A 23756-nucleotide genomic window follows, 5' to 3' on the forward strand; every position below is an offset into this window, starting at 1 on the left:
CTCCGCCGATTGGCCGGGGAAGGGTCGTGGCCTCCGCCGATTGGCCGGGGAAGGGTCGTGGCCTCCGCCGATTGGCCGGGGAAGGGTCGTGGCCTCCGCCGATTGGCCGGGGAAGGGTCGTGGCCTCCGCCGATTGGCCGGGGAAGGGTCGTGGCCTCCGCCGATTGGCCGGGGAAGGGTCGTGGCCTCCGCCGATTGGCCGGGGAAGGGTCGTGGCCTCCGCCGATTGGCCGGGGAAGGGTCGTGGCCTCCGCCGATTGGCCGGGGAAGGGTCGTGGCCTCCGCCGATTGGCCGGGGAAGGGTCGTGGCCTCCGCCGATTGGCCGGGGAAGGGTCGTGGCCTCCGCCGATTGGCCGGGGAAGGGTCGTGGCCTCCGCCGATTGGCCGGGGAAGGGTCGTGGCCTCCGCCGATTGGCCGGGGAAGGGTCGTGGCCTCCGCCGATTGGCCGGGGAAGGGTCGTGGCCTCCGCCGATTGGCCGGGGAAGGGTCGTGGCCTCCGCCGATTGGCCGGGGAAGGGTCGTGGCCTCCGCCGATTGGCCGGGGAAGGGCCGGAGTCCCGTTATGCAGGTTGCCGGGCGTGTTTTGATCGGGAAGTTTGAACGGGTGAGCGGGAGGTTACTCAAGGGGAGGAGGCATGGTCTAGAGGTTTCTGCGGTTTTCCCGGAAATGGGGCCATGTCGGGGACATAGTCACTCAAGATGGAGGACACAGAACAAGATGGAGTCGGCCGGCATAGGTCTGCTCGTTCAGTGGCATGTTTATTAATGAATTTTGGGAGTAAAGATTTTACATCAATAAGAAAGTCTAAATATCTTTATGTATTTCAAGGTATTTACAATACCTGGAAAAGTCTTTTACGATCTCTTATTTCCACAATTCTAAATATCTAAAAGGCTGTCCGGTAGGAAAGGGAAAAGACTTACTTGTGTTGTTTGAAAAGACTTGATACGGACACTGGGTACACAAGGTAAGGAAGCCAAATTTAACTTGAAGACTCGTCACAGAGGCCTGGCCTCCCTTGTGGCTGCCTTCCAGCAGTGGCTGGCCGGCCACCTTCTGTCTAAAAAAGCAGAGTGGACTCTTGGCAGCAGTGGAGATCCCAAAGGTTGCTTCAGACTTGACAGGTAAGACTGAAGTTAAAGGAGGTGAAATGAGATTACCTTTTGGACATTAAGGACTTAAGAAAATGAGAGGTGCCAACACCTCTGTCGCATTTACAGCTGGAGCTTAGAAAGAAAAGGTGAAATGAGATTGAAGGTAAATTGGGTGCTGCTGGCTAGAGGCTCCGGTGGTGTTGCAGCCCACACCCGCAATGTGGGGTGTGCGGCCTCTTTGAAGCGTCTCGGTAACTCAGAAGCTGCAGGAGCTCAGGGGCACATAGCCTCTGCATATACAGTCCCTTCTGTCTCTCCCTGCCCTCTTCTTCTGTTTACCGGGGGCCTTTGCACTTCCTATCCTATGCATTGCTCTACGGTTTCCTTCTCTGTGAACCTTTTTGTTCGGTGTTCCTATTTACCCCATGCTTAACTGACCCAGGTGCTCCGTCCTTGGCACTCCCTTAGCACTGGACACAGACCTGTTTCAGAACAGCACTGTTTTGTAAATGGTGTATCTGTCTCAGGGGACTGCACTTGCTAAACATGTCGCATGAACTTGACCTTACCTCAACCAATGGAATGTACCTGTTCAGCCAGGACTTAATCAGAGTGTTTGGATTTTCACCCCAGCTCTGTGATGGCGTGCAGGCTGCCTAACCAGTGCCTCAGTTTCTCATGTATGGGATGAGAACATTAACAAGCCCCATGCCCCTTCAGTCTTGTGAAGGAGATTAAATGAGTTGATACATGTAAGGTGCTTAGAATAGAGTCAAGTAAGTGTTTAATGAGTTATAGCTATTATCTGGATCAAAGCTGAGAACCAAGTTATTGAGAAAAAAATTACTAGTAGAGCTTATTTAAGAAAGTGGAACAAATTTTGGGCTAAAAGCAAAATAAAGTTCCTCTTAAAGATACTCCAAAACACAGTAAAACCTTGGTTTGTGAGCATTATTCATTCCGAAAACATGCTTATAATCCAAAGCACTTGTATGTCAAAGCAACTTTCCCTATTGGAAATAATGGAAACGCAGATGATTCATTCCACAACCCCAAAATATTCATATTAAATAAGTAGCAATTAATAATTAATAATTACTGTAATACAAAGTAATAAAATACAAAATATTAAAAATTAACCTGCACTTACTTTGAAAACCTTCGTGGCTGGCGTGAGGGAGACAGAGAGGGGAGGGTTATTGTGTAGGATGACTTTGACTGTCACTAATGAATCACTGCTATCTATTGGCTCAGTGGAATCTTTTTTTTTTTTTTTTTCATGCAGCTTTAACAAGGAACTTATCCAGTGACACTTACTTTTGCCTCCTTCTGAGGATTTTGCAGAAATGTGACATTACATTGATGGTCACCCACAGTCCACAGTGAGAGAGGGAACCATTGGCTCAGTTATGATCAGGTGATGTTTGGCATCACGTGCTACTCGTATTGCAAGACATTGCATGTTTATCAAGTTACAGTTTATTAGAAATGTTTGCTTGTCTTGCAGAACACTTGCAGAACAAGATACTTGCAATCCAAGATTTTACTATATACCTAAAATAACAGAGCTGGAAATCTAATAGCTATTTCCTCTCTCTTGAAATAGCCTACCATTGAGCTGTCCATGATGAGTGTACTTCCTAGGGGCCTTTAGGAGGCCAGGTCCCTTTTCTTTTATTACTCAAAGACTTGGTCTCACATTGTACAGGCTGTCCTATTTTCTGGCCATGTTCCAGCCCTCAGGGAAGAGAAAGGTCGGGGAGAGTGGTCTCCACTGTAAGGAGAGGAGCCAGAGATTGTTTGCATTGCTTATGGTCCTATTTTGCTGTCCCAAACAGTCACATAACCACAACCAGCAGCAAGGGAAACCAAGGGGTTCTAGCTTTGCCACTGAATGACACTGAGACTTTGGGGAAGTTGCTTAGCCTCTCTGTGACTTTTTTTTGTGTGTGTGTGTCTTTAAAATGAGGGTAGGGGCGCTGGTTGGCTCAGTCGGCTCAGTCGGTTAGGCATTTGACTCTTGATTTCAGCTAAGGTCATGCTCTCATGGTTTGTGGGAGCCTCCTTGGGATTCTCTGTCTCTGCCTTTCCCCCACATATGTTCTCTCTCTCTCTCTCTCTCTCTCTTTCAATCTCTCTCTCTCTCTTTCAATCTCTCTCTCTAAATAAACATTAAGAAATGGGGGTAATAGGAGCACCCACATCACAGGGTTGTGGTGAGGATTACCTTGAGTTAGTCTATGTAGCACCTTGGACAGCACCTGGCACAAAGGAAGCATTGTGTACATGACCATGATTGTGATGATCTCACTAAAAGGAGGGAGGGAGATGAGTAGGGAGGGAGATGAGTATGGAGGGACCCGCCCGGTGTCCTCCATGGGAGGAAAACCAGAGACTGAGGCTTGGGGCTTCCGCACCGACCTCCTTACAGGAGGTTTCTGGGAAGCCAGAGCATTGTTGTCATTACTGTAGGTCCCAGGAACTTGTAGGCTCTTGCCCTGTACAGGTCTTGCTTAGGCCTCCCTTGGGTCAGTACGAGAAAGGTTGATGACCATGTTTGTGGTTTTTGACCTCCATTTTTCATTTCTAGCTCCTCTTTTTACTGTAGCTTGTCATTAATATACCAAGAAAGTAAGTTAAAAGGAAACGTTGCATTTGTGACCATATTAACTTCTAATTGGAGCATTCATTCTTCCTTTATGGTAGTAAAATGATGGCTATAAAGGGATGTTTCCTATATTGAAACAGATTTATAATTGATGTCAATTAGAAACTGTGTATTAATTGGGAAAGCTAATATGCAATGTGGCTACTTGGAACTCCCACTCTTCTCTCCCGGCCTTCTCATGTGTTTGTGGTAACCGTGAGCAGCATGGGGTGTCTACACACCGACCTTGGCAGCTCCCGAACTTGAGAGCACGGTTCTGGAAACAGTTACGTGTGTGCCATGACAGTGGGACTCGAGGCTAAGTGATCTTGGGAAATACCACTTGCTGTGTGTGCCACATGGAGATTCGCAGGGCATAGTAGCATATTAAAGGCTGTGAGAAGGATGGCAGCAGAGGAGCCTGCCTGACTTTCTTTGGTTTGCTTGACAAACTTGGAAATGAACTTTTGGATTTCTTGGCTTAAGTAGTGCTGCTGTAACTATCATGGAAGACTGGGTTCTGTATATACTGGTTTTGGCAGGAGGAAAATTCCTGATCAACCTCCAAGTTTAATATAATATACACACCAGGCTCTGATTCCATGAGTTGCCTGCAGTTCCTGCTCTTACTTGTTATCTGTCAGGGTGTAATTATTAAGCCCATTTCCCTGTTCATCTGCAGAGAAAGTATCAGGAAAATGGTCACAGGTGAGAGACAGGAAAAGTGTTGCCTGATTAGTGTTGCTGAGAATTCTATTCTTCTAAGAGTTAATCCAGGAGCAGACTTCAGATTTAAAATTTTCAAAGGCCTATGTCTTAGGCCCTAGAGGCCATTTTTATGCTCTAATAGTAATTTATGAAAGGCAAAAATTTGATTAAGATTCTACATAAAAGAATTAAGTATGTATAGAAGTAGAGAACTTGAGAATTAAAAAAAAAATTTTTTTTTTTTTAATGTTTAATTTTGAGAGAGGGCACACATGCAGGGGAGGAGCAGAGAGAGGGAGACACAAAATCTGAAGCAGGTTCCAGGCTCTGAGCTGTCAGCACAGAGCCCGATGAGGGGCTCGAACCCATGATGTAACCTGAGCCGAGGTCGGAATCAACCAATGGAGCTACCCAGGAGCCCTGAACTTGAGATTTTCTTAACTTAAATATGAGAATGATAGGTGCAAAGGGTTTTTTTGTAGAGTAACCACTTGCCCAGCTGTGGAAGAACCAAGTCCAATTTGTGTGCTAGAGATAATCCATGAACACGTGGTATTTGTGAATGTGACCACTGTAACAATTTAAGATACCTTGTGGCCTTCTACTGAGTATAAATTTAAATCTTCCCATCTTCAGGGTTGATTTATTTTTTTATTTTTTTGAAATTTATGGGTCTTGTTTCAGATCTAAGTTTATCAATACTGTATCAAATAATATGAGGCTACCCTATTTACTATATGCTTTTTAAAACGTTTCATTCTGATTTAAAAAAATATGTTCATATTTATTCATAGCCCTTTGGGAGGTATATAAAAGTATAAAAAATATATAATTGTCTATTTATTTTTTTGAAATTTATGGGTCTTGTTTCAGATCTAAGTTTATCAATACTGTATCAAATAATATGAGGCTACCCTATTTACTATATGCTTTTTAAAACGTTTCATTCTGATTTAAAAAAATATGTTCATATTTATTCATAGCCCTTTGGGAGGTATATAAAAGTATAAAAAATATATAATTGTCTAGCAGTAATCATTTAATGTATTGGTATATTTCATTTTTTTCTAGGAATATTAAGTAACTGAACATATTAAAGATACCATATGTACATTTTGTATTCTGGTTTTTATAATCCTTTTTCATCACTATTAATTTGTGGTAAATACAATTTCATCATGTAGAATTATAGGATCTACTTAATCCATGATTGAATATTTAGGTTACTTGCAGTTTTTGCCATTATAAATAATGACATAATTAACATCTTTGTGCATAAAACTCGCATTTCAAAATTATGTTCAGAGAATAGATCTTTCAAAATAGAATTACTAGGTCAAAGAACATGAGTACTTTTGTAAGCATGTTGATACACATTAAGTTATTTTACAGAGAAATTATACCAATTAACCTTCTCACCAGAGGTGTATTAGTGACAAGAGGTCATTTCAACAGTTTGGTAATTTTACTGGCAAATAATTTTATTTAAAAAATTTTTTAATGTCTATTTTTGAGAGAGAGGGAGAGACAGAGGTGAGCAGGGGAGGGCGGGGGGTGGGGACAGAGAGAGAGGGAGACACAGAATCTGAAGCAGGCTCCAGGCTCTGAGCTGTCAGCACAGAGCCCAACATGGGACTTGAACTCACAAACAGTGAGATCATGACCTGAGCTGAAGTCAGACACTTAACCAACTAAGCCACCCAGGCGCCCCAGCAGATAATAATTTTAATTTGCATTTCTTTGATTACTGATGAGATTGAACATTTAAAAAGTGTTCATTAGCCATTGTTTGTTTCTCTGAAGTTTCTATTCATGTTCTTTATTTTTCTATTATGTATCTAGGGGAATGTCTGTTTTTTCCTTCTAAAAACATTTACCTAGTAAAGGTATTAAGTTTCTGTCATATTATTGCCAATATTTTTTTCTAGCTTTGGATGTGTATTCTTATAATTGTTGTGCAGAATTTCAGATTTTTACATATTTAAGTGTACTTGTCCTTTTCTTTGTAATTTTTTCCACTGTATGTAGAACATTATTTTTCGTATCCTTGAACCAGTGATCAGCTTTGATTTCTTTAGTTTTATGACTATTGTTCATTTATTTGTTGAGTATTTCAGAATTTTGTGGTGGAGGGGAACATGTAGCGCAACACTTTTTTTTTTTTTCTCCTTTTAAAGTAGTCGGTTTCCGTACACAATTCACTGAATAATCCAACTTTTCCCATTGACTTACAGACCTTTCTTCATCTTCTATTACTTTCTTATATAGTCAAGATTCTATTTCTGGAATATTTCTTTGGTTCCATTGGTTTGTGGGTTTTGTTCTCAAGTAATCTGTTTTAATTACTACAGCAATACCACTTAAGTTGTATATCTTTTCCTACAGTTAATACTCAATTCAAGTTTTTAGTTAGGCAAGGATTTTTAGAACAGTATTTAGTAAAGATGGTAATAATCATCCTTATTTTATTTCTGATTTTTAATACAAATGCTTTTACTGTTTTACTTTTAAATAATTGTGGGAAGGAAATGTTCTTTGTGGCTCTTAAAAACATCAATCTGTAATAAACTTATCAAATGCCTTTTCGGTATCTATATGAAGTCTGAATTTGGAAGTTGTTTATACAGTGAATTTTTGTAAGTGAATCACACTTCGTGAGAACTTCCATTGCATATTCCAAAATGTGTCCCTAGAGAAAATGCTTAGGCCTCAAGCAAAATACACTTTTTTTGATGCCAGAAACTTTGCTTTCCCTCAAAGGCAGTAGGACATTTTCTTAATTACCAGATAGAAACACCTCTTCTTCAAGCAGGAAGATGGAGTCTGGAAGACCTTGGCACTATTCTGAGGAACTCTTTTAGAAACAATGTCCAAAACTTAAATTCTAGAAATCCTAAAGGCAGAATTTGAACGAAGATTCAGGAACCTACTACCAACCTAGCTAAGTGCCTCAAAGATGCTTCTTGATTTGACTTGAACATCTATTCCAACACTGTCCAGTCGAAGCTTATGTGATGATGGAAAGGTTCCAAAGCCCTGCTGCCCAGTAGGGTGGACACCGGCCACATCTGGCTGTTGAGCACTTGAAATGTGGCTAGCATGAAGAACTGAATTTTTACGTCCGGTTAAAATGTAAATAGCTGTATGCGGCTAATGGTGCTATAGTGGATAATGCAGATCTGTACAATGAGTCAGGATATATCGGAGGTCACTTGTAGCTCTCAAACTGTGCCTCTCTAATATGGCTAGAAATATCCTAAGAAATCTTAGATTTTAAGAATTTGTAAGTTGGGAGATTTGGGATGGAAACCTTGAAGTTCTAATTTCTGAATTCTTGATAAGATACTCCCTGTATTCAGATTATGTACCTGAGCGTTGACTGACTCCTAGTATCCACTTAAAACATCGTATTTGTGGTAATTGACAAGTTAATATATTTTCCTGGTGAATGTGAAGTTTTTCCTTTTGTAGTTGATGGGCTAATATGCCAAACCAAAACTAACTTCTAGATCATCTTCTATAGCATTGAAGGTTGGTTGTTATAAAATCATTCACCACAGCTGCTCAGAAGTCCTTTTGTGTAACTGACCTGATCCACCTACTACTGCTTTTCAAAAATGTGACTTTAGGCAGTGCTTTCATTTTCTTGAAATAAACTTGATTTTATATACTAATATTTTCCAATCTTGTATTGCAACTCTTATATTCAGGTGTTCTAGAAATAAAAGAATCTTTTAAAAAAGTTATGTGAAAGGTTCTTCATGTAGTCTCAATATGCATGAGGTAAAGCCACCATTGGGTTTATGTTTTGCAGCCCATTAAAGTATTTATATTTGGTGTAAACCGTTCATTCCCCTCATTCTGTCATGGGTAATTGATTCGAGTGAGTATATTGTATAATCCTCTTCAATTTAGTTGTTTCACACAATAGCAATTATGTATCTTTTAAATCATCAAGGCATTGGCCAGCAAGGTTTCAAAAGTTAGGTGTCTTGCTCTGACACGCCTATATTTCTAAGAATTTCTAAATTCAGGTGCGTTTGCTAAAGGTTTACGGTAAACATTTGTTTAGGATACATTAGTAAAGGATAGATTAGTGTGATTCTTCGCAAAATTTTAAAAAAGGAAAAGAGATTGTAAGTAATTATTTTAGTTATTAAGAATAGTTAGAACTTATTTATCTGTATTTATTATACAGAAAAGATTGCAATGCTAGTTTCAGTTTCTGGCTTTAATTCTTTGGACCGGTTATAAACTCTTTGTACGTCAAGTTCTTTAGTTGAAATGCCCATAGCTTTAGTACATGTTAGATGATGGGCCCAATGCTAGTTTCAGATGCTCCCTTTTTAGGCAACGTTTGAGATGTTCACTTTTTAGAGGGCTCTTACTATGGTGGAAGTTGTATATGAACAGATTGAAAAGAATCAGTGCTCTGCCAGATAGTAATTTTATCCTAATTCTTTTATGTCTAAATTTGAATTTTAGAGACTAAGATCTTTATATACGCATGTAGCTGACTTGAGGGACCACAGCTTTTGATTGACATAATTTATTGAAGACCTAGAATTTGATATTTCATTCCCCTCATTAAAAAGTATACATTAAAAAAATTTTTTTTTCTTAATTTAAAAAGGGACACATTTGGAATTCTTATCTTCCTTCAGAATGAGAGAGTCTTTATATATAAAACTTTGGGCATATATTTGATGGTTTATGTGTCTTTAGCCCAAAGTCTTTAGGTACTGAGGGAGCCACTTAATTTGCTTTTGAAATTCAGAACATCATTTCATTTTTGCCATATAATGCTGCGTAACAGGTCATCCCCAAACTCTGTGCCTTTTAAAACAATAATCATTTATTGTCATGAATCCGTGGGTTGGTTGAGATGGCTGTGCTTTAGGCAGTGATGGAGTGGCTTTGCTTCATGCTGCATATATGTGGTTTGGATCTCCTCCAAGTGTCTCTCCTTCTCCTTGGCAGGCTGGCTGGGACATAGTCTTCCTATGGCCATGTCAGAGATGCCAGAAGATAATCTCAAGTACCAAGCACATCTCAAGCCCCTGTTTGCATCACATTTGTTAACATTCATTGGCCAAAGCAAGTCACATGGCCCAACCCCACGTCCAGGGCAAGACAGTTAACTGGAGCTATAAAGTCATGGCTGAGGGTGTGTCTTCTTTCATGTCTACCATGTACAATTTATGCACCTGATCATCTTAATTTAGGTGACGAGAGGCTAAAATAAGCAAATGTTAAAGTGACGAAGAATGAACGTTTGGGATTTAATCTGTTTTTCCAAAATGGCGAAATACGTAAAGGGGTGTAGAGTGTAAGATGGTACTCATTCAAGAATAAGATGAATCTTTACCTGGTTCTCAAATTGTACTATATCTCAAATTGTACTATATCAAATCCGTTTTTTGCCACACTTTTTTTTTTCCCTCTTTGTGATCTTTTCTCTGTTAGGGATCAAATCACTGAAGAGTAATACTTTAATTCTCACCTATAAGTTAAACAGTTGATTCTCTGTAAAGCAGTAAGATTAATACATATTTAATTGGAGGTGTTTGGACTGTTGGAGCCATGACCGAATAAAAGAAGTAGTCTTAGATCTTGTAAGAGTAACAAGTTTTCCCTATTCCCAACATTTTGCGTATCTTTATTCAGTGAAAAATGTTCTGCTGTTGGCCCCCCAGCAATACTTAACAAAGATTCAATACAGTAAAAAAAAAACAAAAACAAAAACAAAAAGAAATACAACTTGTGGATTTAACCAATTTGATGAAAAAGGGAGGAGAAATACCTCAAAGGAGCAAATGGCTGAGTATGAGATGATAAAGGAATGGTTTATGAAAAGAACATTATTTTTTAGGTAGACTGGATTTGCTGTGCACGTTGGTTGCTTTTGAACGGCCTGGTTGCAGGAGGAAGCACATAGGGAGGGGTGACCCTCTAGAGTCCACAGGAATGGGATGGATGCAAGAAAGAGCGATGGCACAGGGAGGCTGGGGCCATGCCTCTCCTGAGCTCCTCTCCTAGCACGCTGCAGTAGAATCCAAACCATAGAATGTTCTGCCTTCCTACATTATGGGGAAGGAAAGTGAGGTTCTGAGAAGTTCCAGGACTTGTGCAAAGTCCCCTGTGGGATTAGATGCAGGGCCAGGATGGCCGTCCCCGTACTTCTTGCTGCAAGGGGCGTGTGGGTGTACAAACCCAGGAAGAACAGCCTAAAAACCTCCTGGTGTGGGGGTAGTATTGTGTTCCTGTTATAAAAAACTTTTTAATATTTCACTTTGGGAAATATTTTGGTATGCGGAAGCTAAAACACCTCCAGATAAGAAAAGGCAACCTCTGAAAATATAGCTGTCGCGAAGATTTGGGAGGCTTTTGGAAGTGTGGCAGCCATAAAAGACAGTCGTGTCAGTAATGGCTGAAACAGTCACCCTCCTTAGACAAGAGGACGGTATTTTAGTTGGGTGTAATGCTTTCTGTGCCCTTATGTACTTGAAACGCTTGAAAGAGGCTTAGGAATCTTTTTAAAATTTGTAATTTTGTGTTGCTGTCTTCGTAGCTGAAGGAACAGGCCCATCTTCAGTAAGTTCACAGCACAGGATGGGAAAAGGGTTGCAGCTGGAATTGCTGGTGATCCCTGCACCCCCATCACTGTGTCCACACTAATGTGGTGACTGTTTCATTGAGCCCCTCCTCAGTTTGAAGGGACCACGTGGAGTTGAAGAGGCTTGTGCATATGAAAAGGAAACTTCTCAGGGCGCCTGGGTGGCTTAGTTGGTGAAGCATCTGACCTCGGCTCAGGTCACGATCTCATGGTTCATGAGTTCAAGTCCTGCTTAGGGCTCTGTGCTGACCGCTGAGAGGCTGGAGTCTGCTTCAGATTCTGTGTCTCCCTCTCTCTCTGCACCTCTCCTGCTCGGCTCTCTCTCAAAAATAAACATTAAAAAAAATTAAAACATTAAAAAGGAAACTTCTCAAAAGCATCCACCAAAACGGTGTAAGAAAAATGGAAGATGAACCTGTGCCATCACACAGGTCAGCTATAGCAGACAACCGTTAAAGGTTCCATGAGTCCCATCCCATGTGTAGGGCGTGGCAAGACCTGTCATTGTCCAGGTTCAAAACTTAATGTTTGGATTCATTTTTTCCCATTGTTTTCTAACTCAATTTCAGCAGCGTTTGTCAGTATTATTTTCCAATTCTGTTACCTTGTCTGCCTTTGCCTGACTCTGTTAAGAGGCAAGTACCTTAAGGTTAGTACTCTTAGCCCCTTAGGCTCTGGCCCTGAGGCCTGACTCCCCCTCCCGCCGTCCCTCCCCCAGGTACTACCCGGGATGCATTCTTGAGTGAACATATTCGTTTCATACTGATTGAATGTTAAGTAGCTTCTTGAGGCAAAGACCCTTTCCAGCCAGAAGTGGGGTGTTGAAAATTCTCATTTTAAGGCCAAGCCCAGGAAGATTTTCTGAATGAACTGATGTTTAAAAAGCAGCAGGTTATCACCAGAGGGGATACACTGTTCCAGTGCTGTCATAATTAGTTCTCTGGCTAGAAATGAACATCTATTTATGTAACCCTACGGTATTTGTTAGGCACAGAGAAATAAACGCTGTTGGGTCCCAGGGCTTTATATATAAAGTTCATTCGGGCAAGGCAAATCCAGATGCGTTATGACAGATGAAATAATGAGCGAGGCCCTAATAATGTCAGGCTGGTGTCAGGCATTTAATTGGTTTATGTGCATTTTCTTACAGTTCCACTGGTGCATTCACTCTCATGGTGAGTTAGTGTGTGCTCTGTCGAAGCAGGTGCCACAGTGTAAGAGTTTATCAGACTGTGTGCCCTGCCTTCACGTCTCTCACCTGTGGGGTCACTGACGTGTTCATCTGCGTTGTACAGCCTCCTTTGGTTGTAGTAGGTGCTTGTGATTGATCTGTGCAAGTGACAGAAATGTTGCTTTCGAGAGAGGGCAGAGCGTTCAGGCTGCAGTGGGAAGCCGTGCTGCTTCTGGAATGTGGTTCTGTAATGCTGATGATGCCTCCACTTGTGTACCACACATCTTCTTCCCTGTTTCCACGTGGACGCTGCTCTGAGCTCAGGCTGGTCGAGATCAAACGTGATGCCTCCAAAATGTAACTGGTAGCCTCTAGCACACGTCTCTTGCCATTTCCCATAGAAAATTCTTTTTGACGAATGCATTTTTAGGTGGTAGGCATCTTAAGACTGCATCTTTGTGTTGTGTGCCAAGAAATGCCTTGAATTTAAAAATTGTCGGTGTCTACTGGAAGGAATGACGCTTGGAGTCAGACAAAAGTAGGTGTGGATTCAGGTTCAGACTGTCCTTTCCTAGCTGTGCAAGTTTGTGTTTCAGCCATTCTGTCCACTGGGAGTGATAACACCTCCCTCACTGAGTTTCTTGGCACAAAGCATTTGCTGTGCACTTACTACGGAAAATATTCGAACTCTGAATCTTAATCCAGGGAAAACCCTCAATTTGTGAGGCTTCTTAAACAGGGTTTTCATTGTCCTTCACAGCATCCAAATACTTTTACTGTTAACACCAACTATTTGCTCTGCGTATGTGAAGAGTTAAGATTTCATCACATGCTTACTAAATAAGTGGATGTTTTTAAAGTCTCCAGAATTTTTTTTTTTTAATGGGAAGCTTGAAAAGCAACTTGTGGATTTGAATCAAAATATCCCTGTTAAGCAGCTAAAACAGGTGTGTCAGCAGCACTTGGAAATATTCTTTCTACAAACTGACTGGCTGAAGAGCTTGCCAGGCCAGGGGATATTCTGCCCTTCTTTCTTGGAAAGAAGCCTTTTGCCTTTGTAGGCAGAATCACGTCTTTAGCTCTACTCCATTACACAGAAGATGGTCGTGTCTTGTCATGTAGTAACCCTGGGTGGGTTTCAGTGCCTGTGAGCCCTGTGCAGTGTGCCAGGTGGTGGGGACGGACTTGATGTTCCCTGGTCTGGATGGGGAGTCAGGAAGTAGGAGGGGAAGATTATGTGATGGTGTTCAGGAGGAGGTGACCGTGCTTGACAGATGAGGGGATGAAGGAGAGGCTGTGAGGAGGGAGAAGGGAGTACTGGGGCTTGTTCTAGTGTAACCAACTACCCCCAACTCACTGGCTTGATACAACAACTATCTTATTTATTGCACCGTTCTGTGGGTCAGGAATTTAGGCAGTGCTCAGCTGGGCAGTTTTTCTGCCCCATTTGGTACCCTTTGGTGATCGTCAGCTGAGGGATGGTCTGGTCTGGAAGGTCCAAGGCTGCTTCATTCATGTGACTGGCGCCTTAACTGGGTGGTTGGAAGGCTGGGCTCTGCTGAGACTGCTGACTGGAGCCCCTACGTGTGGCCTCCCCAGCATGGTGGTCCCAGGTCTCTTCCATGGCGGCTCAAGGCTCACAAAAGACCCAGGCAGAAGCTGCGAGGCTCTTTCAGACCTGGCTTGGGAAATCTCAGAACATCACTTCCTCTACATCCTATTGGGAAGCAGGTCCCTTACCAGCGCAGGCCAGCGCAGGTGTAGGGAGGGGGGAACTAGACTCACCTCTCACTGGGAGAAGTCATGGGCATCTGTGTTCATCTCTGATCTGCCACTCTGATACAAGAGCCAGTGGGAGACTTTTGGAGTGGGGTGGGGGTTGAGTAGGGTGGTGGCGTGACACATGACCAAACGTACTTTTATTTTTTTATGTTTATTTGAGAGAAAGGACATGTGCGAGAGCGTGGGGGGAGGGACAGAGAGAGAGAGGGAGACAGAGAATCCCAAGCAGGCTCCACACTGTCAGCACAGAGCCGGATGCAGGGCTCAAACTCACAAACTGTGAGATCATGACCTGAGTCGAAGCCAAGAGTTGGACACTTAACCGACTGAGCCACCCAGGTATCCCCAAATGTACTTTTAGATTTGGGGCAAAAATCAGATGATAGTGGATTGAAGAGTCTATGAGCACTAGAAGCAGGGCAGTGGGCGAGAAGCTCTCTTGGCTGTGAAGAGAAGGTGGTATGGGAGGGGAGGCTCAGAGGGAGACCCAGGGTCTAGGGGCTGGCTTGTGTTACTTGTTTACTCTGAAGATGGGTGAGGTCACCAATGACCCAGTCTGTTCCAGATCATGGAAGTACATTTCTGTTCTATGAACTGGACTTTTAACTGATTAAACACTGTAACTTCTCTTGCCTCCTTCATGTCTTTCCCGGGATACCCCTGTAATTCCTTTTGTCTTCCTAATAATGCCATCCCCCTGGCCTAGGCCAGAAGCCTGTATGCCATTACCTTTCTCTGTCCCTCCCTCGGTGCAGCCAAATGGGTCTCCAAATACTATTGATACTTGTCTTCAGAACCGAGGAGCTCAACTGTGGCTGCAAGTGCACGTCCCCTGTGGAACTTTGACAGTGTGCACACCTGGAGCCCTGTACCAGAACTGCCGACTCAGCATCTCTTGAGACCTAGGTGTGCATAGGTTCGTAAAGCTTCCCTGGTGATTCTCATGCTGACTTAGCACTGAAAACAACGCTCTGCAAGCTTTGTCTAATCCTCCAGTTCCTTTCCTTGCTGCTTGGGTTTAGGCCGTTAAAGTTTCCCGTGGCTATCAGGACGAATTCCGACCAACATGGTGGCTCAAGGGGGCAGAATTTATTCTCCCAGTTCTGGAGGCCTCAAGTCTGGAGTCATGGTGCAGGCAAGGCCATACTGCCTCCAGGAGCCCAGGGGGTGGGGGTGGGGGGCAGGATCTTTCCTTGCTTCTTCCTGCTTCCTGGAGGCTCCAGGCATTTCTTGGTTTGTGAGGGTCTAGCCCCAGTCTCTGCCTTCATGTTCCCATGGTCCTCTCTGTCTCTTCTCCTGTGTGTCCCTTTATGAAAATGCTTGTTCTTGGGTTTAGGGCCCTCCAGTGGCCTAGGATGATTTCATCTCCAGGGCTTTAACTACATCTGCAAAGACCCTTTTTACAAAGGTCTGGGACATGGTCCCATTGACTTGGGGGCCACTATGTGACCCGTTCCACTTCCCATATGGGTAGGCTTCTTCTGCCATCTGGTCATCTTGAGTCCAGTCTGGCTGTCCATCCTGCGCTGTGCTGCCCTAGTGATGACTTTATATCCAATTGTGTTAGTCCTTTGCTTAAACTTACCAGCTCCCCATTCCCCTTAGGGTAAAGAGCCATGCCCCTTATGGAGTGCCAGGCTCTTGTGTAACCTGGCCCCTGCCTTTTACCTGCCCCCCCCCCCCCCCACCGCCCCACTGCTTCTCTTTCCTTGAACTCTTTGCTTTCACAGTAATGAACTGCCTATACTCCTTGTCCTTGTATATAGTATTGCCCCACCTTCCCCCTGTAGTGTTGTTCACATTTCAAGGCCGTTCAAGCATTGGGGCTCCTGCGTGGCTCAGTTAAGTGTCTGACTCTTGGTTTCAGCTCAGGTCATGCTCTCACAGCTCGTGGGTTCGAGCCCCGCATTGGGTGCTGTGCTGACAGTACAGAGCCTGCTTGGGATTCTCTCTCTCCCTCTCTCTCTTCCCTGCCCTTCTTCCCACTCATGTTCTCTTTCTCTCTCAAATAAAATAAATTTTAACAAACAAAAAAGGCCATTCAAGCATTGTATCCTCCATGCAACTTTCCCTCATGCTTCTTCCCACGTGCTTTGTGCCTTAGTGCATCTTGTTGTTTACATACCTTATCACACTAGTTTTTATGCCTTTCTTTGCTTTTTTTTTTTTAAATTTTTTTTTCAACGTTTTTTATTTATTTTTGCGACAGAGAGAGACAGAGCATGAACGGGGGAGGGGCAGAGAGAGCGGGAGACACAGAATCTGAAACAGGCTCCAGGCCCCAGAGCCTGACGCGGGGCTCGAACTCACGGACCGCGAGATCGTGACCTGGCTGAAGTCGGACGCTTAACCGACTGCGCCACCCAGGTGCCCCGCCTTTCTTTGCTTTTAAATGGAGTGATCTGAAGACAAGGAAACTGATACTCATCACTGTAGCTCTAGTACTTGGTCATTCATTCAGTATTCATAACGCCATGTAGCTTAACCTAATTAGAAACTTGTCTCGTTGGTACCCTATTTCCAATAGGAAATGCCTCCGATTTCCAGTAGGATTTGTTACTGAGCATGGTCTAAATGGATTGAGTAAGTAGGTAACCTGTGTGTAGGCTGGCTTACTGTTTGCTTAACCTGCAGGTATCGTGCTTGGGCAACGTAAACATTTCTGCGTATGGTAAGATGACACGTTTTTGCGGGTTTATCCTCCCCTTTATGGTAGATAGGACTTTGGGGTTGTAGGTAGCAGAAACCAACCTGAGTTAGCCAAAACTAGAAAGAATTTCACGAACAAGTGTCAGCGTGCATCTGGGTCACTAGAAGCCCTAAGGATCCTCTATCTCTTGTTGTTGCCTGTCTCTGTTCATCTGCTTCATTCCTCACTTCTCTGCTGCTTCATCATGTGACACATTGTGACATCCCCACAGTTTGTGCACTTCGATTTTGCAGCCCTGGACATCCGCAGAGACTGGCTGGGTGTGTCTCAGGGTCAGTGTTGTGTTTTCTGGGATGAGAAGGTCATTGGCCAATGTGGGCCAGCTGTCCACCTCCAGCCGTTCAGTGACAGTGTGGTGGGGAGGGTGCCGGCCTGGCCATTTCACTCACGCGTGGTGCTCGGGCTCACCTTAGGGAGTTAAGGGATGGATGCCTGAGGAGGGAGTGTGGTGGTGAGTGGATCCCCGAGAAGCATCTGACACGCTCTTGCTAGGTTTAGTGTGCACTTAAAAGATGCAGTAGAGAGCTGGGGAGACTCGACGGGGCCCGGGAAATCCTGCCAGATCCTGTACCATTTGCCTTGAGGCTTCAGTGGTGAAAATGTTCCTCTAAATTGTTGAGAGCCCTAGTAGCTTTAATTGATTTCCACATGTTTCTCTTAGTACAAAATATTCATCTTGATTTAAGTGATTGGGAAATATGTTAAAGCAAAGCGGGTTTATAATGGTGGTTTTCTTATGGGTACATTCATTAAAGTAGCAATCACAAACACGTGTAAGAAAACAATGTATGTTTTGATCTTGCCTCAGAAAAAGGAGACTGGAAATAAATCATCTCTATATTCTGGAGACACTTTTATGTAGCGCGTGTTTCTTTGTGATGGAAATGGGAACAGATTAAAAACACAGCAGGAATAACTTCGAGTGATAATTTAAATCCATCCTCAAACTGTAGCTACCAAATTGTAACAAAAAACCCCTTTGTTCCAACTCTTACTGTTAGTGAGCCTGATGTCCCCTTCGCCATACTGGCCACCAGGTACTTCTGGGTGGGGCTCAACAGAGACAGAGGTAAGACTTGGAGGAGAGGAATGAGCCACTAGATGTGCTCTCCCTGACTTTGGTGTTCTGAAGGAGCTGTCCTATATATGTAAAACTCAAAAGATTCCCTTCCCTTCTTTCTATTCTCTTCTTTAAAGGAACTTCTCCAAAGAAGGAGATGGAGAATAGTCATGCCAGTGTGGCAACATGAGACCTTGGTCAGAACTTACAGAGACCTTTTAATCGAGTTAGAAGTACAATTGAAAGAATCACTAACTGCAGTCCTGCATTTCTTTTCTTTTTTTTTTTTTTTAAGTTTGTTTATTTTGAGAGAGACAGAACGTGAGTCAGGGAGAGGGAGAGAGAGAATCCCAAGCAGGCTCTGTGCTGTCAGCATGGAGCCCTATTTGGGGCTCTGTCCCATGAACCATGAGATCGTGACGTGAGCTGAAACCAAGAGGTGGACGCTTAACTGACTGAGCCTCCCAGGTGCCCCCTGCATTTCTTTTAAACACTGGTATTGGGGCGCCTGGGTGGCTTGGTTGGTTAAGCATCCGACTTCGGCTCAGGTCATGATCTCACAGTCCGTGAGTTTGAGCCCCGCGTCGGGCTCTGTGCTGACTGCTCAGAGCCTGGAGCCTGTTTCCGATTCTGTGTCTCCCTCTCTCTGACCCTCCCTCGTTCATGCTCTGTCTCTCTCTGTCTCAAAAATAAATAAATGTTAAACACTGGCATTAACTTCAGGTATTAATGTGGGAGAGCTACATTAAGAACATTGTTTTCCAGATGACTTTTTAACTTATTTGACAGTTTGGACTAAAACTCCTCTTTTTTTATTTCTGGGCCTCTTTACGGGCAACCCTCTTGTGACGAACGTAAAATCGGATTTCACAAGTATTTTTGCCTACCTGACCGTATACGGTTCGAATAGCAATGGGAATGAATGTAGAGAATTCAGAACTCTTAAGACTGCAAGTAACTAAATTTGGTCTTCTTACAAATAAAGATCCTAAAGACATTAACATGATTTGGGAGTGAGAGATGAGGTTTAATTAGTATGCTATTTTCTAACTAGTTCATTTAAAAATATTTCTTGAGTGTTTCTCTGGGGTCCATTAGAACAACACTTGCTAAATTGAGCCAGCTCTAATACAGCCTCTGCAGAATTCTCATTTGCTTATTTATACTGTCTCTTTCCAAAAAGATTTGAAGAGTCTGACTTTATAGAATAGGAAACCTATAATTACTTTGTACATCACCCTTAAATTAAGTTTCTGGAAGTGATTTGAATTTCATTACAGCTGAAGTCTGTTTTACAGCCCGTTCCTTCTATGGGGTGTTTAGTGGGCAGCTTTTTATGACCATCCCTGTGTCTCCCCTTTTTCCATCCTTTATTCTTAAAACTTTAAAAATCTACAAGTAAATGAACTCTTTCATCTTTGTTTATAGGTACAATGGTGCTTTACCTAATGGAGACCGCGGCCGGAGGAAAAGCAGATTTGCTCTCTATAAGCGGCCAAAGGCTAATGGAGTCAAACCCAGCACGGTCCATGTGATATCCACGCCACAAGCGTCCAAGGTAGGTGGTTCCTACAGAATTGGGAAGGCCTTGGCAGATGGTGACTTTTGGTACTTCTTGTCGTCACTGCTCTTTTCTTTCAGTCTCTTTTCTCTGTGGGGCAGTTTCTCAGTCATTTAGGCCAGATAATTCTTTGTGGTTAAGGGCTGTCCTATATATTGTATGTTTAGCCACATCCCTGGCTTTGACCCACTGGATGCCAGTAGCACATCCCCACTCCCATCCCCTGTTAGGACAACCAAACAGGTCTCCAGACATTGCCACATGTCCCCTGAGTGGTGAGGTGGGCAGCCCCTCCCATCCCGCTACCCCCTGATGGATCACTGCTTGGGATATAGTGCAACCAACATACGTCACTTTAGAATAGTTGTATTGAAAGATAAATGATGTTCCTTAACTTAGTTTTTGTGTTAAGTCTTCGTGAACCTCACTAAGATTTGTCATTTTCCTTCTATTTATTGAGCACTAGCTGTTTTTATACAATCTACATGTACCTGGAATTTGGGTCATTATTAGAAAGATTGGAAGTAAACAGAGCTAAGTGCCATAGGACGTTTACTATATCTCTTCTCATAGCTTTGAAGTCTATAAAATGTTAATTTTTCTATGATTTTCTGATCTATAAATGGGGAGAAACCTGAGTTTCCATTCTGGGTAATATATTCTACTTGTTTAGATAGGACAGTTTTTTCTTTTAATTCAATTATTTAATGTGTAATATAGTTTCTTTTTCTAGAAAAATTGGATTTACCTGAAATTTCTATATGGTGCATTGGCTAATACATATTTATCATAATGGGTTTGGACCATCTGGAATAAATACGACTTGATTGCCATTTTTACTGAAAACCCGTGGGTCAGAGAGAATCGAAAAGCTTCGTGGAAGTACGTGTGGTTTTGATACTCAGTCTTAGAAACAGGTGACCTTTGTTAATGTTTTTTATTAAAAGACCTCCTGTTGCTGAAGGAGTTTCTGAAGCAGTGCCATGAAAAAAGTTTGCTAGAATGTACCAGTTAAGATTGTCTTGTATTAATGAGGGAATGGCTAGATCTGAAAATATGAAACAACTAGGAAAACAGGAAAGATAACTATTTAGCAGCCAAACTTGGCTAGAGAAGGGGAAATAAAGTAAGTTTTATGAAGGGAAGGACACTTGATAAGGAAAACAAAAGAAGTCAGATTTACAAAGATGCTGAGAAAAGGAGGAAGTGAAATAACAGAATCTTGGAAGGCTAATGAGTATGAGAAGTATTTGATAGTGCAAAAATATTTGGAGGATACCAAGACCAAAGTTTTTTTTCTAACTCATTTGTTTACATTCAAATTAGTTAACATACAGTATAGTATTGGTTTCAGGAGTAGATTCAGTGATTCATCCCTTACATACAGTACCCAGTGCTCATCACAAGTGCCCTCCTTACTGCCCATTTAGGCCCATCCCCCTGCTTACCTCCCCTCCAGCAACCCTCAGTTTGTTCTTTGTGTTTCAGAGGAAAATAATATAAAAACAGGGAGGGAGGCAAACCATAAGAGACTGTTAAAGACAAAAGTTTTTGAGCCAAAAAAGTTCTGATATTATAGACCTGGTCCTTCCATTTGTCTGTGTGTTGATCTTCCTCTAGCTCAGTAACTTTACTTTCCTTAATCTTAGATTTTATATTGATACCATGACTTTACATATTTAAGAAAATGTATAGAAATCTTTGATTACTCAGGCTTCATTTTTAAAAATTTTTTATTGTTTATTTTAGAGACGGAGACAGAGTGTGAGTGGGGGAGGGGCAGAGAGAGAGGGAGACACAGAATCTGAAACAGGCTCCAGGCTCTGAGCTGTCAGCACAGAGCCCAATGCGGGGCTCGAACCCATGAACCGTGAGATCATGACCTGAGCCAAAGTCGGACGCTTAACCGACTGAGCCACCCAGGCGCCACCTCAGGCTTCATGTTATGATAGAATATGAAATATGGCTGGAATATGTAATAGATCTTCCAGTAGCTACTATCGGAAGATCACTGGCTTTTCCTTTATTCACTTCCTACCTCCATGTGCTCCAGTTTAACTTTTCATAAAGGTTTTACTTTTTATAACTGAATTTCACCCGAAGTTATTTAAATTCTGAATCTTTTGGTAGTTGTCTGTCTCAATCTGTGTTTATGGTCTACATTACTAGTAGTAAGAGGAAATTGGAACTTTGTCTTGTAACCTGGGAAAATCATACATTCTCAGAGCCTCTGTTTCCTCATATATAAAATGAATGAGTTGGCTATAGGCAGGAGCCATGCTGAATCAGACAAGATACTTCTGTTATAAGCAACAAATGATTGTGGCTTAAAAAACAAAACAGCAAAACTGGAGAAATTATTAAAGATTAGGATAGGGACAGCTCTGCTGAGTATGAACAAGAGTTAATGCGGGTCTTGTTTAACGGGGGTTGTAAAGTGACTTGTCTCCAGCTACCTTCTGTCTCTTTTAGAGGTTTTTAATTGTCAGGAAAGGGAATCTGAGAGGCCTGGCCAGGGTCAGTCAGCTATGACTAAGGGAGATGAGTAGATCAGACACACTGAGCTGATCACCTAGCCCTTACTGCCTTTTGCTTATATGCATGTTACTCATCCTGGTATCTGTACAATGAGGGCCTCCTGCAACGTATTCCGCCCTACCTGAGCCTAGCACCTTGCTCACAAATTCCTCACTCCTGTTCCCTCTCAAACTCTCATTTCTGGTCAGCTGTGCCTGCCTCTCCTCCCACCTGCTCTGTTGACCCCTAGACAAAGTTTCTTACATATTTAACCTTTGCTTCAAATGTTTCTCTTCCTGCCTCACCTTAACTGAATGCTGTTTTTTCACAGGTATGGCCTTTTTCCTTTCTTCCATCTCTCCAAGTTTATTGGACTCAAAATGATTTCCTTCTGTTTCCATTTCAGTGTGTTCTTTTTTTTTTTTTTTTTAATGTTTACTTATTTTTGGCAGAGTGAGAGACAGAGCACAAGTGGGGGATGGGCAGAGAGGGAAGGAGACACAGAATCCAAAGCAGGCTCCAGGCCCCGAGCTGTCAGCACAGAGCCCGATGCGGGGCTTGAACTCAGACTGCGAGATCATGACCTGAGCCAAAGTTGGACGCTCAACCGACTGACCCACCCAGGCGCCCCTAGTCTGTTCCTTAAGTCTACTTTGATGTAAGCTGCTGATTACCCTGCTTCCCCTGACCTCCCTGACCTGTAGTCCACTCTTCTGCATATTCCATTGACTTAGTACCTAGTCCCATCTGTTTCTCCCTGACCTCTGCTAAACCATGCATTGGCCTCCATGGGTCATAATATTTTACCTCTTCCAATTTGACCATCACTTGCACTTTTCCCACTGATATGGTGCACTTTGTAGTCCATTGTCACTTGAAGGTGACCATACCCTCCAGTTCATTCTACCTGTGAATAAATAGGCTTTCTTACCTGATCTCAAGACCTCTAGCCCTTTAGCCTGTCCTTACTCTTGTCAAGGTTGTTGGTCTACTTGGCTTTTCCAGTTATGTGTCAACTTTACCCTGGATTTCCTTTCTCAGGTACCTGCCGGTTAGCCCTCCTGGTGAGTCCTTGCCTCTGGGCCCTTCCCAGGCCCTCCTGTATTGCGTTTTCTTCCCTCTTGCTCACCCCGTTTCCTGTCAGAATGCCAGGGTCTGTGGTAAACTTGACAAAAGCTGTTTGACCTGAATCAGTAGTGGTTTATCTGCCCTGAAATTTGATTGTGCAATACTGGCAGTGAAAGGGTCATCTTTGATTGGAGCTGTAAACAGGAGATCTTAAAGGGTAGGTGTGTTACCATTGTTAGTCAAGAGGCCAAGTGCTCACATTCCATGTTGTTTCTCCCTTCTGCCCCACAGCCCAGTGGAGTATCAGGATGTACCCTTTTGTTGATGGTAGTGGCTGCTGGAGAATGGGGTCTCCGTCTTCCACGCATGCCACAGTCCAAGCAAAGTCAGATCAGGATGGTAAATATGTGCTACTGTTGTGTAATCTCTGTGTAATCTCTATTTGTGTGCGTATTTGCTCTTGAAATAGTAATACTCCAAGATACTTCACCTAATATATAATGTGTTCAAAGAAAACCGAAAGTCTTGTTTTGCTTTTGGCATTTAGCAATTTATTTACTGTTCATTTATTCAAAAAATATTTATCTAGCACTTTTCTATGGCCAGGCATCATGCTAGGTATTGGATATACATGCAGTGCAAACCTTGTCTGCATGAAGTACATTGTCTAGTGAGGAGGCAGACACTAAGTTCTCATGTGAATACATGCTAACTGCATGTTGTGGGAAGTGCAGTGCAGGAAAAGACGATGGAGCTGTGAGGACAGTGGGCGGGGGGAGGGGGGGAGCAAGAGCTTGGATTGGGTAGACAGGGAAGGGC

General features: G+C 42.9%; 1 protein-coding gene across 1 annotated transcript in view; it reads left to right on the plus strand.

Annotated features, from left to right (window-relative positions):
* The window catches only part of PELI2 (pellino E3 ubiquitin protein ligase family member 2), a 196725-nt gene that overhangs the window by 36782 nt on the left and 136187 nt on the right, over positions 1–23756 (plus strand). Inside the window, exon 2 of the mRNA XM_019451718.2 lies at positions 19220–19349. Coding sequence (XP_019307263.1) covers positions 19220–19349 — 130 coding nt within the window. The remainder of the gene's footprint in view (positions 1–19219; positions 19350–23756) is intronic.

Source organism: Panthera pardus, unplaced genomic scaffold, assembly GCF_024362965.1.
Source record: "Panthera pardus isolate Hobbes unplaced genomic scaffold, ASM2436296v1 HiC_scaffold_24, whole genome shotgun sequence".
In the NCBI taxonomy this organism is placed as follows: Eukaryota; Metazoa; Chordata; class Mammalia; order Carnivora; family Felidae; genus Panthera; species Panthera pardus.